This window comes from Durotheca rogersii, assembly GCF_024521655.1.
Source record: "Durotheca rogersii strain YMJ 92031201 chromosome Unknown GGS23scaffold_9, whole genome shotgun sequence".
Taxonomy (NCBI): Eukaryota; Fungi; Ascomycota; class Sordariomycetes; order Xylariales; family Xylariaceae; genus Durotheca; species Durotheca rogersii.
This window is the reverse complement of record NW_026251240.1, coordinates 948,956-964,678: the sequence shown is the minus strand read 5'-3', so window position 1 is coordinate 964,678 and position 15,723 is coordinate 948,956. Positions and strand designations below refer to the sequence as shown.

General features: G+C 57.5%; 5 protein-coding genes across 5 annotated transcripts; 2 read left to right on the top strand and 3 right to left on the bottom strand.

Annotated features, from left to right (window-relative positions):
• Positions 1–270: 270 nt before the first annotated feature.
• GGS23DRAFT_567315 (uncharacterized protein) lies at positions 271–1,192 on the bottom strand. The gene is made up of 2 exons (XM_051516326.1): positions 1,040–1,192; positions 271–981 (listed from the first exon to the last, which is right to left on the bottom strand). The coding sequence occupies exons 1-2, from the start codon at positions 1,079–1,081 to the stop codon at positions 382–384; spliced, it is 642 nt and encodes a 213-aa protein (XP_051372206.1). The 5' UTR covers positions 1,082–1,192; the 3' UTR covers positions 271–381.
• Positions 1,193–2,844: 1,652 nt separating this feature from the next.
• On the top strand, positions 2,845–4,688 carry GGS23DRAFT_536542 (uncharacterized protein). Its single transcript, XM_051514776.1, has 3 exons — positions 2,845–3,204; positions 3,386–3,491; positions 3,749–4,688. Exons 1-3 carry the CDS (start codon positions 2,945–2,947, stop codon positions 3,974–3,976), a joined length of 594 nt encoding a protein of 197 aa, XP_051372205.1. The 5' UTR covers positions 2,845–2,944; the 3' UTR covers positions 3,977–4,688.
• Positions 4,689–5,265: 577 nt separating this feature from the next.
• On the bottom strand, positions 5,266–8,100 carry GGS23DRAFT_536617 (zinc metalloprotease mde10). The gene has a single exon (XM_051514777.1). The coding sequence runs from the start codon at positions 7,649–7,651 to the stop codon at positions 5,270–5,272; it is 2,382 nt and encodes a 793-aa protein (XP_051372204.1). The 5' UTR covers positions 7,652–8,100; the 3' UTR covers positions 5,266–5,269.
• Positions 8,101–11,158: 3,058 nt separating this feature from the next.
• Positions 11,159–14,097, bottom strand: GGS23DRAFT_536457 (uncharacterized protein). The gene is made up of 7 exons (XM_051514774.1): positions 13,893–14,097; positions 13,796–13,819; positions 13,696–13,722; positions 12,459–13,621; positions 12,146–12,406; positions 11,687–12,091; positions 11,159–11,621 (listed from the first exon to the last, which is right to left on the bottom strand). Exons 1-7 carry the CDS (start codon positions 13,948–13,950, stop codon positions 11,559–11,561), a joined length of 2,001 nt encoding a protein of 666 aa, XP_051372203.1. The 5' UTR covers positions 13,951–14,097; the 3' UTR covers positions 11,159–11,558.
• On the top strand, positions 13,889–15,095 carry GGS23DRAFT_536531 (uncharacterized protein). The gene has a single exon (XM_051514775.1). The coding sequence runs from the start codon at positions 14,245–14,247 to the stop codon at positions 15,040–15,042; it is 798 nt and encodes a 265-aa protein (XP_051372202.1). The 5' UTR covers positions 13,889–14,244; the 3' UTR covers positions 15,043–15,095.
• Positions 15,096–15,723: the final 628 nt, after the last annotated feature.

The window sequence follows — 15,723 nt, the reverse complement described above, 5'->3', positions numbered from 1 at the left end:
CGGCGGCGTGTCCGTAAACGTCGCCGTGGCCCCGGCACGTCGTATCGCTCGCGGGGTTTCGTCGGCCGTCTGTCTTGACTCGCTAGAGGGGAGTTGAGCAGCATTCGTTTCCTAAGGGCCCTCCGGCGAGGACCGGCGTCACTAGAGGTGTTCGGCATCGGCTTCGACACCAGCGCCACCTTCATCACGGCGAAGGCGCTCGATGACGGGCAAGGTCTGGCGGGCGGGTGCCGTCGCGTCTCCTCTTGGGCGCCGGATCACGGGCTAATCCCCCCCCCCCCCCCCCCCCAAAAAAAAGGCTTGCGCGTCTGATTGGCTCGCGGGCAGATGGACTGGGTCGTAAGAATCGCCAAACGTGCAAGCGAACTCTTACTAGGCGAATCAGCCATGTGTATTATATATATAGTCCTGTGTTACCCATGTCTGACAGACAGGGCCAGGCCTGGGAGAGGGGATTGATTTGCGACAGCCACGCCAGCGACTGAGCAGCCTCGACGCGGCGATCATGGCGGACAGCCTAGGGGGGGCGAGTCGCTTCCCATCCCACGAGGCAGGGGGGTTTTCCTTTTCCCCTTGCTCTCTCGACTTCTTCGGCGTCTGGGCTTGTTCGGTCCGAGAGCATCTGGCGCTCGACCCAGGGGGGGGCCCGTGTAGCCCATCGCTGGACCTGGCCCTCCCCTGGCTTCGAGGGGCTCCACCTGTGGGAGGCGGTTCGATTCGTCGACGGGATGCCGAGTTGGTCTGCATAAAACCCAAACCCTCCCCCCCCCCTACTAGCAGATCGTGACAAGCAAGTTGGGTTCGGCCCTCATTCGCCGAAGGGGAAACGAGCATCTGACCTCCTGACACGTTTTCCACCGACGCATCCATACGTACATTACATATATACATCGGGGACTCGCTACGTAGGTCGAGGTAGGTAGTAAACAGGGTGGGGAACTCGGGGGGGGTTTCCATTCTGCTTGGCTCCCTGACGCATAGCTGGCCAGGTTAGGTTAGGTTAGGTTAGATAGGTAGGTGGATAAGTAAGGAGACAGACAGACCACCGGAGAGAGAGCGTGTTCATTTGGGGTTCTAACATATAGATAGATAAGTAGATGGGTAGATATAGGAGAAAAAGGGAGGAGGGCAGGAACAGGAAGAGAGGCCACGATAGAGACGGCTCCCTCGGTCGGAATCGGCTTTTGCCTAGGAGGTACCTGAGGTTAGGTAGTTGACCATTTGGTGTCGGCTGGTGCTGGCTGGTGCTAGCTGGCGAAGAGAGGTACCTCTACTTCGGTCTGCGCCTACGGAATGCAACACGGCAGGGAGGTACCTGACGGCTGGACGATGGCCAGGCCTGCTACTTAGGCATGTGCCCCGTTCTCCTTGCGAATGCAGGTACCCACCTCTTGCGAGGTTCTGTGCCGCTTTTATCTTGGCTTCGCTCGCACGTACTTCTTACGACTTCGATAGCTGTGGGTGCGCATGTACGTACATGCTTGAGTAACCGCGTCGACTAATCAGACGAGCTGCCCGGAGCGGGATAATCCTCGGGTTCCCGCCATCCCGCCTGTCTGTCTGTCTTGTCTGTCTATCTGTCGGTCTCGATTTCTTCTCGTATATGTCGGGTTGTGCAGCCGTGTCTCCCTACCGCAAGGTGCGTCGCCCATCTCCCGCATGACCTCGCCCATCCGCCCCCGGGAGGGAAGACGGAGGCAGCTATTCCACTCCATTCCGCAATCCGTCCGCCCTGGGTCGTCGCCGTCGTCGTGTCCTCCTCCTACTCCTCCTCCACCTCTTTTTTCTTCTTCTACTGCTGCTGCTGCCGCTGCTGTTGGGTGCTGTTGGTGCTGCTGCTTCTTTTCCCTCTTCTCCTTCTCCTCCCCCCGCCACCACTACTTGTACTTCTGCCTCTCCGCCCTCGTCACCCTCGATTGCAAACTACCTACCTAGCTACCTACCTACCTTACCTACTTACCTACCTACATCCTTGCGTGCCGTCCACGCCGCAATCTACATACTACGCACCCAAGCTAGGGGTACCCGGGATATATCGTATCATGTGTGTGTGGTAACGGCCATCATACCTGCTTACAGAGGTACGTCTTCCCGTCCACATTCCGACGGCCAATCCCAGACACGTCGATTCGACAAACGCCGCCTACCCCCACGCGCTCAGCCCGCCCCATACCGGCGCCACGGGAAGGATATTCGCTTACACGTGGGGGACGGCCAGCTACACAGCATCGACGAGACCGTCCCGTCCTCCCCCACAAACCCTGATAGGCATCCCCAAATAGGAATATCTACCTACTGTAATGTGTGCGCGTCTCGGTACATGACTATGCGCGTTACTAGACTACGGTCGCTAACCCCACGTACCTAGCGTGCCTAGCTATAGTACCTGGCCATTGTCCCTGGCCGCAGTAGCTACCTCGACAGGTCCGCACGATACCGGACACCCGCCCACCCCGCGTACCTACATAAAACCCCCTCCGTGCATACTTACCCACCTACATATCTCTCCTCCTGCCTAATCTCCCGCCGCCTTAGGTTACTCGCATCGAGTAGTAGCAAAGCCCTTCACTACCCCCTTTATCTGCTCAGGAATTTTCCCACCAGTCCCCCCCGCGAGAGGCCGAGGGAAAATAAACACAACAAGACTGAGAGCCGCCTGCCGAGCAAGTCACCCCCATACCTAATAAGGATAATCCATCAATCCACCAATAGCCTGCCCGCGTTTCCTTCCCCAACCGTCGCATACGTCCTGACGCCGAAGGGGGGCGAGAGATAAAAACAGACGAGAGAGAAACCCCGTTACGGACGGAGAGCGGGAAGCCCGTGCACGCGAGAGCGCGCGCCTACGTGCGTGTACGTGAGAGAGAGAGAGAGAGAGCGCGAGCGGCCGAGCGGCAAACCGACCGACCAGTGAAGCGACCAGCCCACCACCCACCCACCCACGATGAGCGGCCACCACACCGCCAGCCCTTTCGGCCCGGACTCCCCGCCCTCGCCATCTCGGGCCCCCACCGCCGCGGGCAGCCAGTCGCCGGGCGCGGGATCGGGCGGGGTCCCTGCGGCGGCGACCGCGGCGGGAGTGTCCGCCGTCGACGGATTTACGGCCAAGATGCGGGACCGCCAGGCCCGCGGCAAGGATCCCTACGAGTCCTCGGACGGGGGCAGCGACTGGATCGGTGAGCGAAACAGGTATCGCATCGGCGGGTACGTTCCATCCTCCTCCACCTTATATATATATATATAAACGACATACAATCTCTACCTATCTACCTGTTCATCCATTCAAGCTTTCCGTCACGCTACGAACCTATTTTCTGTTCTTGTTGTTCTTTTTTCGACAACAATACGTCGATTATGAACTGATATCCATAACCCTTGCACTCAGTAACGGTGAAGAGGAGTCGTTTGCAAGCATAGAGAGGCGCCGCGTCGCCGCCCAGGTCCTGGATAGCCCAGAGCTCCTGATGATGGCCGCACAGCGGGACAACGAGGTCTGTGAAATTTTCTTCGTTTCTCTTCTCTCATTTTCCTCTTTTTATTTTTAAGAAAACAACGGTAATCCGTGTTTCTATACCGCGTTCTCCCCCCCCCCCTCCTCTCGCCATCCACCTCACGTTGAGCTACACATTGATATATCCATCCTTGCCCTACCTCATCTCCCCCCACTTCCTTGCTCACCAACCAACCCCCTTACCGTACGGATATTTTAAACTCCCTTAAAAAGGAGCGGCAACTAACCCCCCGACAGAGTATACCCGCCACCCGCCTCCGGTACACCCGCATGTTGTGCGGGTTCGAGGAGCCCTCGGCGCCCGCGCCGGGGCGCAGGAACCCACACCGCTCCGGCAGCGGCAGTGCCGGCGGCAGCGGCGGCGGCGGAAGTAGTAGCGCCGGTACGGGCGCCGGTGCCAGCTCGTCGCGCGCGCCCGGCGGGTCCGGCGGCGCGGGACGCTCGTCGCGCAAGGACGCGCGGTGACGTGGCTCTCGCGCGCCACGCGCGAGCTGAGGACGGGACGGGAAGGGAATGGGACTGCTAGGCCGGTAATAGGGAGATGAGAGGGGAGGAGGGGGAGGGGAGAGGGTCATGTTGTAATGCGGGATGGGATGGGATGGGATGAGGGGAACGCGGAGAAGGCTTGGAGGGAAAGAGAATATACGCGGGAGCATGGGTACGGAGCACACGAGTATATCCCTGACGGACGGAGTCACCGCGCGGGGGGAGGGTGGGCAAGTGCTAGCGGGCGGTGGACAAAGCAACAGAAATCGATAACGCTCCCCCGTCCTCCCGTTGTCTTTCCGCCGCGCTCGCCCCCAAGGAGACAAAAAGCAACAAACGAGGGAAAAGCGGAGGGGCCCGGCGACGGGCAAGGTCGTATAATGAGTGTGTTGTTTACGTGCAAGGTTGCCCTGCCTTGTTTTCGTCGTCTAATTCTTCTCACACCCACACCTTTTTTTCTTCTTCTCTTGTTTCGCCATCAAAGATTATACCTAATTTAATAATGTTGGTCGGGGCTACTTATTATCCCCGGGCTTGTGTTGATTGCGCTTCCCTTTGCTCCTGGCAAGGGGTAGTTAGTTGTAGTAGTAGTAGTAGTTGTAGTTGGTGGCTGAGGTCAGGGTCTTGAAAAGGTCCAAGGTTGGATTTCATCACGCCGTCGAGTCATAGTAATATTGGGAGCGGTAATTATATATGTATATATATATATTACCTATATCCTGGAGCCCCCCCCCCCCCTTGCCTTCGAGAGGCAGGCGGGAATACCCCCACACTCTTCTTGTCGTCATCCCGAGAGAAGAAGCAGCAGCAACAGCAAGCTGTGACTGTATAAACCTCGACTCTCTCCTCACTCGCTCCCGCACCCGTCGTTGATGAGCAGGCGTCATGTCAGGCCTTCTGGCCCGAGGGGAAGAAAAAAAAAAGTGCGCTCAGTTTCCAAGTGCCAAACCTCCAATAAAATTGGTCTAAAGGGATCAAGAAAATCCCAAGGTCGTGACCATAATATATATATATATATGTATTACGGCAGTGGTAGAGCGGTAGCCGTTGTAATGCATGCCGTAGCTTCAAAACACCCGAAACGCCTTGATATGACTGATGACTGATGATATGGTGTTGGTCCTCTCTATCCAGCGAAACCGTTTTTGCTGGTCGAATAACCCCATCTCTTATCAAAAATTGCCACGTGCATTTGCCTCCCCCCCCCCTCCCCGTCTCCCGAGATTCCTAGATAACCAGCCCAGGTCCCTTTTTCAACGGTAAGAGCTTGTCTCACGCATAACGCATCGTAGATACCCTCGGGCCCCACTGGCGGTTGTCCTGCCAAGGCTGCGGCGGTCTGTGCATGCCTGGTCCTCGGGCCGCGACGGGTGGGCGTGCAACCGAGTTGGCCGCCCAGGCGCCGCCGTGTCCAGCTGCCCAGCTGCTGTTCGGCGGCGGCACCTTGGCCGCTCTCCGCCTCCGTATCCTGCGTCGGCACGACGTACATATGCAGCAGGCGAGCCCAAGCAAGATGATACCGCCGACAGCCGACGCCACGGGGATGACGATGTTCCTGTTATCGTTGATCCAGCTCCCCACTTGATCAGTGAAGCTAGACCCTTCGCATCGTCCACTAGAACAGCGACCCCCGCCTTCACAAGGGGTGCCGTCGAGGAAGTACTGCCCCAAATCGTAGCAGCTATTTGGTCCGAGAAGAGGCGAAGAGCATTGCATTGTACAGCTCTGCGAGTTACAAGCTCTGATACTGTTGTTGCTGGTGAAGGTACCGACCAGGGTCGAACACTGCAGATCACGTGAGGTGCACTGGCCGGAAGCACATGATAGACCGGCACCACTGGCGCCGCACGTGTCGCCGTCGTTCGCCTTGAGATCGGTAGGGCACATTCCGGACTGGCCGCTGCAAGTTTCCTCGGGATCGCACGAGCCCGTACTAGCTCGGCAAACCGATCCTGACGACCTGAACTGGCATTGGCTCGTACAGCAGTCCTCGTTAGACGGATCGCATACAGCGTTCTCCCGGAACTGACACGTAGTTGGATCGCAGCAGCTGTTATTACCGCACCCGTTTGGACCGCCGCAATCGCACTGCTCGCCCGCCTCTACAATGCCGTTACCGCATTGGCTTCCCGTAATGGTGACGATGTTCCGGTTATCGGCCAAGCAAGAGGACCTGACGCTATTACGGCCCAGGGCGGAACAGACATTGCCAACGGTACATGGCGAAAATTGGGTAAGACCGGGCAGGGTGGAAGGGTTCATGATGAAGCCCGCCCTGGCATCGCAGCTCGAGGTGCTAAGAGGGCAACATTGTTGCCTCGACACGGTGCCGTCGGAGCACGATTCCTGGTTACAGTCATGGACAGCGCCAAACGTATGGCCGGCTTCGTGAGCAAATACTTGCCACTCGGTCGACGTCCGAACGACCACGTTGGCCCCAGCTATCGTTCCGTTCCCGCCGCTCGAGTCTTCCCGCACCCACGAGCCCTGAGCGCATAACAGGCCCAACCACGCGAGACCTACTGCTGCGTTGGTGTTGCACGTGCTCAGTAGGGTCCAGTACGAGTTGGTATCGTTAAACTGCCCTCTCCAGCCGGAAAATAAATTGAGACGGTCGGTGATGGTGACGCCTCTGCTACAGGCGACGTTCCACGGGGCGTTGGCAGACGGAGTCGCAGGGCAATCGCGCTCGCTGATGGTCAAGTTCTGTATGCCTAGGGAGATGTTGAACGAGGTCTCGAAGAGCGCCGAGGCCGAGTTAACCAGTTGGATGATATTGGTACGTACGTCGGCGTTGGAAGCGAACTGGGCCGTGTATGTGCAATCGGTAGCGATTCCCACCAGGGCAACTCTCCGGGTGGTAGGGCAGCCTTGCGTGGATCCGATACTCCCCGCTAGGTTAACACCGGCGCCGTTTCCACCGGTTGTCCCGTCGATCTGACGACCAAAGAGCGAGTGTGCGTCTACTACCGAAAGGTCGCGCAGGTCTAGTCCACTCCGGACCGGATGCTCGTTCTCGTTGTTGAAATCTAGGGAATCAGACAAGCATGTGTTTTCGTCCAGTCCACGTTTCAGCTCAGAGTTGCTATACGAATTCGGTTTGATATCCGAGTCTCTCCAAACGACCATGTATTCGTCCTCAGCGGCGTCGGCGGCGGGGTCTTCCTCGTGTTGCGTCTGCCTGTAGTTAGAACTGGTCTGGATATGATGGTGGTTCCCGTTGACGCGGAATGTGCCCTCGAATAAAGGCTTGGGCCCATCTCGGAGGACGGATATCCTGGCCCAGCCGGTGTTGAGCCACTCGGCATGACCTGGATGTCGTAGGAAGGCGTGGCCCTTGAAGACGCGGTGCTCTGTCCTTTCTACCCTCTCGTGTCGGACGGTGCCGTCAGCGCCGAGGTATTGCACGGTTGCCGAGTCGGACAGCACGTCGGGATTAGGCTCCAGCGATATTCGGATCTTGTCCTCCCCTTCGTGGAGGAGAAATGTGAGGTCGAAGGAAGTGTGGGAGCGAACTTGGTGAGAAGGGGTATGGAGTACGGGGTCATCGAGTCGACTGATATAATTCAAGGCATTTCTCCTGACGGAGTGGGCGTCTGAGAAATGCGACAATACGGATAGCACAGCGGCCGCAGCCTGGAAGAAGCCGCGCATGTTTAGATGGGTTTACGCCCTGCTTCGAGGACAACGGCAACCTGTTTCCTCAGACCCCATGCGACGATGCGGTTCCCAGGGATATCGTCGCGAACACGTCGAAATAGAATACAGGGAAAATGAAGAGAGGGGAACAAATCGAAAAGTAGCAACGGTGATGTTCGTCAAGCCGCTCAGCGGAAGAGAGCAACGCACGGCTTGGAGGAAGGGGATTTTTGAGGGAGGAGGTGGAACGGAGAGTGAAACAAGCAGCAGACGGATACAGTTAAGGGCGAGTGCTAAATGTTATGGTTGTTGCTGGTAGGGGCTGACGGGGTCCCGGGATGGGATTTCTAATCCTGGAAAGGCTGGAGGGACTGGCTGGGCTGGATGGGTCGGCGAGACTGAGCCCGGATTTATTATTTATCGACCGCTATCCGACCTCTGCCTTGGCTGGGCTTCGTGATATCGACGCCGAGTTGCCGTGAGTTCCGACAGTGACGCCCTGCGATGATGCCAAACGATCGAGTTACGAAGACGGGGTCCGGGAGAGGGGGGAAGAATAGTCTAAGAAACCACAACACGACCAGCAGATGGAGGTTCTGGCTACGAAGACGAAGCAGGGAGAAGTAAGGGGAGAAAGAAGAAGGAAAGAAAAAAAAAAAAAAAAAGAAGGTACAGCACCAACCCGGCAGAAGGGGGAGAAGAGGAATGAATGGTTGGAAGACGTCGAAGTCGCAGAGATGGCGGGAAGAAGGGGAGGGAGAGAGGGGAGAGAGAGGTGTGGGAATTGCTGATTCGACGGGACAGACGGCGACGGAGAAGAAGACCAGAGCGAGGCCTGGGTCCTTGGTCTCAAACCCTGCAGGAAGGTTACGGTGGTCACCTTACCGGTACGTAGGTACCTACCTCCTATCCATATACACAACCCTTGGGGAGGTACCTAATCTACATACCTGTAGGTACCTAGGTGCCTAAGGACCCTAGAGCAATTGCCTAGGTAGGTACCTACAGGTATTGATCACCCGCCTGGATAAGGCACCTTGGGCATCCAATACATCCAGCGGCCGGCAGCACATGTACCTAACGTGCGCGCCAACCTACCTATCCATAGGTACCTAAGATGCCTACGAGTTATGCACATGAATGGATTGTCCCCATGTACGTACCTAGCCAACAGCCGGCCGGCGTGCCCTGCAGACACAGCCCGAGCAGAGGCTGCAAGCGGAGAGCGGTGATTGGCGCCGCGAAAGTCTGCGAGTTAGGGTACGTAACACACATCCATCCTTCGGAGGCGGGGCCACTCACGGAGAGCCGCGCGCAGGAAGGCGAAGGAAGAGGAATCGAGTCGAGATGGGAAACGAGCGTTGGGGGGGGGGGATACAAGTGTGTGCTCCTTCTACGGCGCTCCCCGGCAAGTCCGCGCGTGAGAGAGTGAGAGAGAGAGAGAGAGAGAGAGAGAGATGGCGGGCGACGGGGTGTTGTGGTGCGCAGAACTGGTTGCCCCGAGTTCACCACCAAACGTGGAATATGTACGCGCCCGGTAGGAAGCACGAGCCCTACCTAGGTACCTAACCTAGTACGTTCCACCTCTGCTACCTGGCCAGGCCGGGTATACCAGTCCACAGAGAGAGGTATGCATGTACGGGACGGAAGCAACCTGCGGGTAATTGGCCTATCATCAGTGCCCTGTTGTCCCTTGCCCTCACTAGGTACCTACCTCCTAACCCAGACTTAACCCAACCTACCACTCTTCAGGGTCTCCGAATAACAACCTTCCTTAGGTGGACCGGGGGGTACACAATACGTCCTACCTGTGAAAGAGGTACCTACCTACCTCCTACCTATAGCGGACATGTCTGGGTACGTGGGTGTATCTCCGGGACCCAGCAGTTGTGGTAGGTAGGTATTAATACGACAAGTCTAAGTTAATCTCGGTAGTCTGTTGAATACCTACCCTTAAGTAGGTCGATGCGACCTAACCGGTTTCTTCTCTCTCTTCTCTTCTCGTGTCTTCTTTCTTTCCTTCCCTCTCACCATCACGTCGTCGCTGTCCTTCCGCTTTCTTTGCCCCCCCCCCTCTGTCCGGAAAAGCTGTAGGTACCTTGGGTCCGTAGGATGAGTGGTTGCGGTATACGATGCACGCGGCGCAGGTAGGTAGTACACGTACACGGCTACGTAGTACCGTATGTAGGTGCAGTCGAACTCGAGGCATTGGCGCATCGCAGGTTCTCGCGCGCGGTCCGCTGCCGAGCAGATGAGCTGACGCCTCATTGGCCACCAGATGGTCAGTCGGCTGGAGGCATGCGATATATGGGATATCTGTGAGTATCTACTGTAACCTGCCTGCATACCTTCCTACATCTAGGTATGTGCATATGTATGTGTTCGTTCAGGACGGGAACAAGCTTGATTCTCTCTCAATGATGGTGCCCACCTCCCTCGTGCCTAAGGTGAGTAACTAATACTGCGTATTCCGCATGTGCTCTTGGTGGTCCCTTTCTGAGGAGAGTCACTCATAGAATTAATAAAGAGGGTGTGTTGAGGCGCTCGCCCTGCGCCAGCCCCGCGGCCTCAGATAACTGCTGCTGCATCCCACCACCGCCGCAAAACCCGAGTTATTAATAACCCCGTATGGTCCTACCCAGCTCGGCATAGCATAACGGATCCCGATCTGCCTCCACGGCATGCTCTTGGTGGAACCCGCCGTATAGGTAAGTAAGTAGGTATACGCAAATTCGGCATGTAGAGCGAGAGTGGCCGGATGGGAATACCAGCCAGGCATGTGCCTAACCGAGGTGGTGCGCCGTCCCCGAACCCAAAGCACCAGCAAAACCCCCAAGAGATGAGAAAACCTGCATCCAACAACCCCCCCCCCCCATGCCGCCGTCTTCCGAACATGTAGGTTGGTATACACAACCTCACCGACCTGCATACGCACGCACGTGCATGCGAGCGCGCCTCCATCTGACTGACTGACCGACTTGACAGCACCACAAACCACATGATATGCAGATATGCGCCCTCGCCCCCGCCGTCGCTTACGTCGACGTCGCCCGTAGATAGCGCCGTCAAGACTTTGCCAAGCAGCCGCCGCTTGCCAGTAGCCCGCCTAGACCGACGCCCCATGACGCGTCCACCCCTTTCCCAGCCTCATCGACCCCTCTCTCTCTCTCTCTCCACATCTCTTTTTTATCTTTCGTCTCCCGATACCCTACCTCTACCTAGCTGATCCGCCCACCCGGGCCAGCTCCATCGGGGGTGGAGCGTGTCCCATTCCCGAAGTGGGAAAATCTTGTTGTACGGGCGACATCTGATCTGAGCTCAAATGCCCGACAGAGGAGAGAAAAAGACTGCGCCGCCTTCCGGCCACGTATACTTGCGGAGCCGCCAAGCTCGGTAGGACTCGGATCTTCGGCCGCTTTTACTCGTGTTAGGTACGTCGTCGTCAGTCATGTAGAGATGGTGCAACGCTCGTAAAACGAGTGTGATAATTTAACTCCGAGGTCGGGTAACGGCACCGCTTCAACCAACGGCAAACCACGACCTGTTTGATCACCCTCGGCGTTAAAGCCGCCGCGTTATAGGAATGTACAATCAAGCTGATATAAGGTGGCTCTAAAGCTGACAAATCAATAAAAAACACGCCGTCCATATCAGCGCAACTATCCCACCCTTGGCCGAGCGATTCCTCAAAGCCTCCACACCAAAGGGCGCGCGCCACTAGCTGCTGAGCCGGTGGCGTACCGTCTTCCTCCGCTCTGTGGCTGTGCCAAACCACAATGTTGCCGTCAAATAGCATACTATACTCATAATTCTCCAACTTATCCGATGTCTTGGGACCCTTCCCCGCATTTGCGATCCAAGGCCCTGTCAGGTGTTCTCCAATCGAGCCGCCTACCTACCCACTTATATCCGTATCCAACCATTACTTCTTCCGAGCTTCGTGAACGGTAGCAATAATCTTCTCAACCACCGACGGGTCCGATAACTATTAGACGGTCAGCACATGAGCTACTAGTGGCCCGGGAAGCGCGGCATGTGACGGGGACTGACCGTTGATACGTCACCGAGCTGGTCCTCCTCGCCGGCCAGAATCTTCCTCAAGATACGGCGCATAATCTTTCCGCTCCGGGTCTTTGGCAAGTCGGGTACGATGTACACCGCCTTGGGGGCGGCAAACGGTCCGATGCTCTTCCGCACTTGCAGAATGAATTCCTTCCTCAAGGCGTCCGAGGCTTCGTTCCCGTTCTTGATGGCCACGAACGCGTTGACGGCTTGGCCGGTCAACTCGTCGGTGACGCCGACGACGGCGGCTTCGGCTACCGAATGGTGCTCGATGAGGGCCGCCTCAATCTCGGCAGTCGACAGACGATGCCCGCTAACGTTGACGACATCATCGACTCGCCCTCGGATCCAATAGAATCCTTCGTGATCACGGCCAGCTCCGTCGCCGGTAAACTAGCATCCGGTCAGCGACTATAGCAGCAAGGCATGTTCACGCCCAACACTTACGTAGTAGCCCGGATACACATTCAGGTATGTATCTAAATATCTCCTGTGGGCACCCCAGACAGTCCGAGCCATGCTAGGCCACGGCTGCTTAAACGCCAGCACACCTTCAACGTCATTTCCGTAGATTTCCTCGCCGGAAATGGGGTCGATGATGGCTGGTTCTATTCCGAAGAAAGGCAGCGAGGCACTGCCCGGCTTCGTGGGGGTTACGCCGGCCAGGGGCGTTATTACGTTCGAGCCAGTCTCGGTTTGCCAGTACGTCTGTCCCTAGTTAGAGCGCGCGCCCATAGTAATCGTCGGTGGCCACACTTACGTCGACAATCTGCGATTCCTCCTTGCCAACAACTTCAAAATACCACTTCCAAACCTCGGCGGCGATAGGCTCACCCACCGATCCCAAAACCCTCAGCTTCGGCATGTCGGCATTGACGAAGTCGTCGCCGGCGCGTTTCAACAACCGTAACGCCGTCGGCGCCACGTAGAACTGCGTGACCTCGTGCTTCGCAATGATCTCCCAGTAACGTGAAAAGTTCGGGTAGGCCGGAGTGCCCTCAAAGACCACCGTGGATATGCCTAGGAGAAGGGGCGCGTAGACGACGTACGTGTGGCCGGTAATCCAGCCGACATCGCCGCCGCAGAAGTACCGATCTCCGTCGTGAATGTCGAACACGTATTTACCGGTTAGCGCGGCGCCGAGCAGGTATCCGCCGGTAGTGTGCATAACGCCCTTGGGTTTCCCGGTCGAGCCCGAGGTATACAGCAGGAAGAGGGGATCCTCGGAGTTCATGACTTCGGGCGCAATGTATGTCGGCCACTTCTCGACCTCCTCGTGCCACCACAGGTCGCGACCCGGCGTCCAGGGGATGTCGGCGCCAGTGCGCTTGAAGACGAGCACGCCGGTGACATCGGGGCATTGCTTGAGCGCGTCGTCCACGATCTTCTTGGTGCCGATCAACTTGCCACCTCGCTTCCCCTCGTCCGTGGTGATGACGACCTTGGATTGAGCATCGATGACACGGTCGCGCAGGGAATCGGCGGAGAAGCCGGCGAAGACGACGGAGTGGATAGCGCCGATACGGCTAATGGCCAGGAGAGCGACAATGGCCTCCGGAATCATGGGTAGGTAAATCGCGACGGTATCGCCCTTTCGGACGCCCATCTTCTTCAAGACATAGGCGACCCGGCTTACCTCGCGAAGGAGCTCGCCGTAGGTCAGATTTCGGCCTTGGTTAGGCTCGTCGCCCTCGTAGATAACGGCGACCTTGTTCGGGTCCTTGAAGGCGTGCCGGTCGACGAGATTGTAGGAGGCATTGAGCTGGCCCTCAACGAACCATGCAACATTCCCGTCGGTCAGAGTCCCGGTTCGGACGGTCTGGAAGTCCCGCTGCCAAGTTAACAGCTCCCTAGCATTTCTCGCAAAGAACTTCTCCGGCTCGGTGATGGACTCCTTGTACAGCCGCTGGTAATCTTCGAGGCCTGGATGCATTGTTAGCGACGGGGATATTTGGCATGTCTCCCGCTGGACACGGGAGAGGGTGCGAGGGCCTTACCATTCAGATGAGGTTTGCTTGGATGCTCTAGTTGCGGGTCAGCTCGGCTCAGATCAGTGCGTCCCGGGACGTTCCAACCTCCCGGGTCAGGGGCTCTCACTCTCAAGCATCTTGTGGGGGGGATCTGTGTCCGGTTCCAGTCAGCATTCGGATCACGAGCTTATCGACCCATAGCAAGTATGGCGTGGGGATCTCACGGTAGGTGTCGACCAGATGGGCCTCCGCGACCACGGGGGTCTTGACTGGCTCACCCATGGCGATGGCGGGGTGGGAGGAACGATTTGGCTGAGTGTTCGTTGACGCTGCACTGCGGGGCCCGAGGAGCCAAGACGGCGGGTGCGAAGGGAGAATTGGCGTTTCGTCGTGGGTTTAAAAGAGAGGCAGACTTCACGTGCCTAGCTGGCTGGAGATATATATATTATATATATCAACGAAGGGGTAGGAAAATGTATGTAGGTATATGCAATGGCAATGGCACGGTCCGATAGGTATAAGCTCGAGTCGGAAAGCCAATTCGGTAGGGGGGAAGTGTGAAGGAAGAAGAAAAGAATGGTTAATGGGGTGGGAGGCAAGTCCTCTAGCGAGGAGGAGGCACTTTTTGTATTGCGGCAAAATATTGGGCTGGCCAACAAGAACGCAATGGCCGGGGCCCGGGTTGTATCGGGTACATCCAAGAGGCAGTCCCAGGTACTTACCACGGCCAGTAGGGGTCGGTACAAGGGTAGGCTAGGCGTTCCCCAGGCGCTATCAGATAGGCCGGGGAGTTTCTGCTTCTTCAGCCCCGAAAGCAGTGCACTACACCTCTTAGTCGCTATCCCAGGACCCCAGACCAGCATTTGGCGGGACTGGATTGGGGAAATCGCCGACTTAGGCCGGGGGTTTCGCTTGGCTGCGATGTGGGGCTCCACGCTTCCGCTCGACCGTCGACCGTATCGTGCGTTATGTAGCGTGTGTGCATCGGACCCTTGCTTTGTTCTCGTCTGGGCGATACGTTGGAGGGGGGATATCTCTCTCCTCTGCGTCCTGGCGAGCTTCCCCGCCGAAACCCCATGGGAATGCCCAGAAAGCCTCAGGCTTGGCCGGCCGCCGCGCAAGCGGGCAGACGCGCACCTACGGGCACACTCATCTCCGACACGGCACATCGGAGAGCCACAGGCAGAGAGAGGCGGGAGGGGAGAGAGGGCGAGCCAGAGAGGGCGGCGGCGGCTGGGATGGCGCCAGTGTGGAAACGCAGGCTTTACCTCTTCCTCCTACACGTCTCGGCCGCGGGACCCTTTGGGCCGGCCCCGACGCATTCCTAGCAGAGGAGCTAAGGGCCTGCTGGGCGCGGCACTCGGGGCGACCTAGGCGAACGTGGTCGAGAAACAGGACTAGAAGGATAGACGCACCCATGCATCCGCGATAGGCCTATTTTCGTCCATGCCCGCGACGTATCGCACTCTCCCGGCCACTTCTTACGGCGCACGCGCCTTACCAGCAGGCCGGTCCGCTGCTGCAGGTCGGCAAGCTCCCGGGTGGGAGAGTGCACAAGCGGGCGGGCAAGCGAGCAACCCAAACCCCGTCATCCCACGCCGGCGGCGGAAATGGCAGCGGTTCATTGGTACGTTGGACTGACGACACACCCGAGTCATTGCATTGGAGGGGACGGTGGCGTGGTAGTGCGTAGTGTCGCGGGTGAATCGCGAGGTGAGATGGGTAAGGTAGGTTGGTGACGGGGTGAACGGGGCGGGCGAATTGATGCTGGGCTTCGGCAGTAGGGTAGGACAGGTAGGTATGAGAGAGAGCACACGCATACCGACGTAGAAGATGTAGGGTTACCTACCAAGCGGTGGGCAGGGCAGGTCATACCTCACGATGCTACACAATTAGGGAGACCGTTAGTGTGATACGTGATTTTGGCGTGATACGTGGCATGGAGGATGGAAGCGGTAGCTAGGTACATCCTTAGGTGCGCAAAACCGTCCTCACCTAGCCTCCTAGTCGGGGCGGGGAAGATATAACGTCGGGCGAGGGGAGGAGGAGGTAGAT

Bases quoted from the DNA above. Each gene is read 5' to 3' on its own strand.
- GGS23DRAFT_536531 (XM_051514775.1), top strand. From the start codon at position 14,245: ATGGTTAATGGGGTGGGAGGCAAGTCCTCTAGCGAGGAGGAGGCACTT.
- GGS23DRAFT_567315 (XM_051516326.1), bottom strand. From the start codon at position 1,081: ATGTTAGAACCCCAAATGAACACGCTCTCTCTCCGGTGGTCT. The intron at 982-1,039 runs GTCTGTCTCCTT...TAACCTGGCCAG, and splicing joins CGCTCTCTCTCCGGTGGTCT to CTATGCGTCAGGGAGCCAAG.
- GGS23DRAFT_536542 (XM_051514776.1), top strand. From the start codon at position 2,945: ATGAGCGGCCACCACACCGCCAGCCCTTTCGGCCCGGACTCCCCGCCC. The intron at 3,205-3,385 runs GTACGTTCCATC...CCTTGCACTCAG, and splicing joins AACAGGTATCGCATCGGCGG to TAACGGTGAAGAGGAGTCGT. The intron at 3,492-3,748 runs GTCTGTGAAATT...ACCCCCCGACAG, and splicing joins CCGCACAGCGGGACAACGAG to AGTATACCCGCCACCCGCCT.
- GGS23DRAFT_536457 (XM_051514774.1), bottom strand. From the start codon at position 13,950: ATGGGTGAGCCAGTCAAGACCCCCGTGGTCGCGGAGGCCCATCTGGTC. The intron at 13,723-13,795 runs GTGAGAGCCCCT...ACCCGCAACTAG, and splicing joins CCCCCACAAGATGCTTGAGA to AGCATCCAAGCAAACCTCAT. The intron at 11,622-11,686 runs GTCAGTCCCCGT...ACCGTCTAATAG, and splicing joins AGCTCGGTGACGTATCAACG to TTATCGGACCCGTCGGTGGT.
- GGS23DRAFT_536617 (XM_051514777.1), bottom strand. From the start codon at position 7,651: ATGCGCGGCTTCTTCCAGGCTGCGGCCGCTGTGCTATCCGTATTGTCG.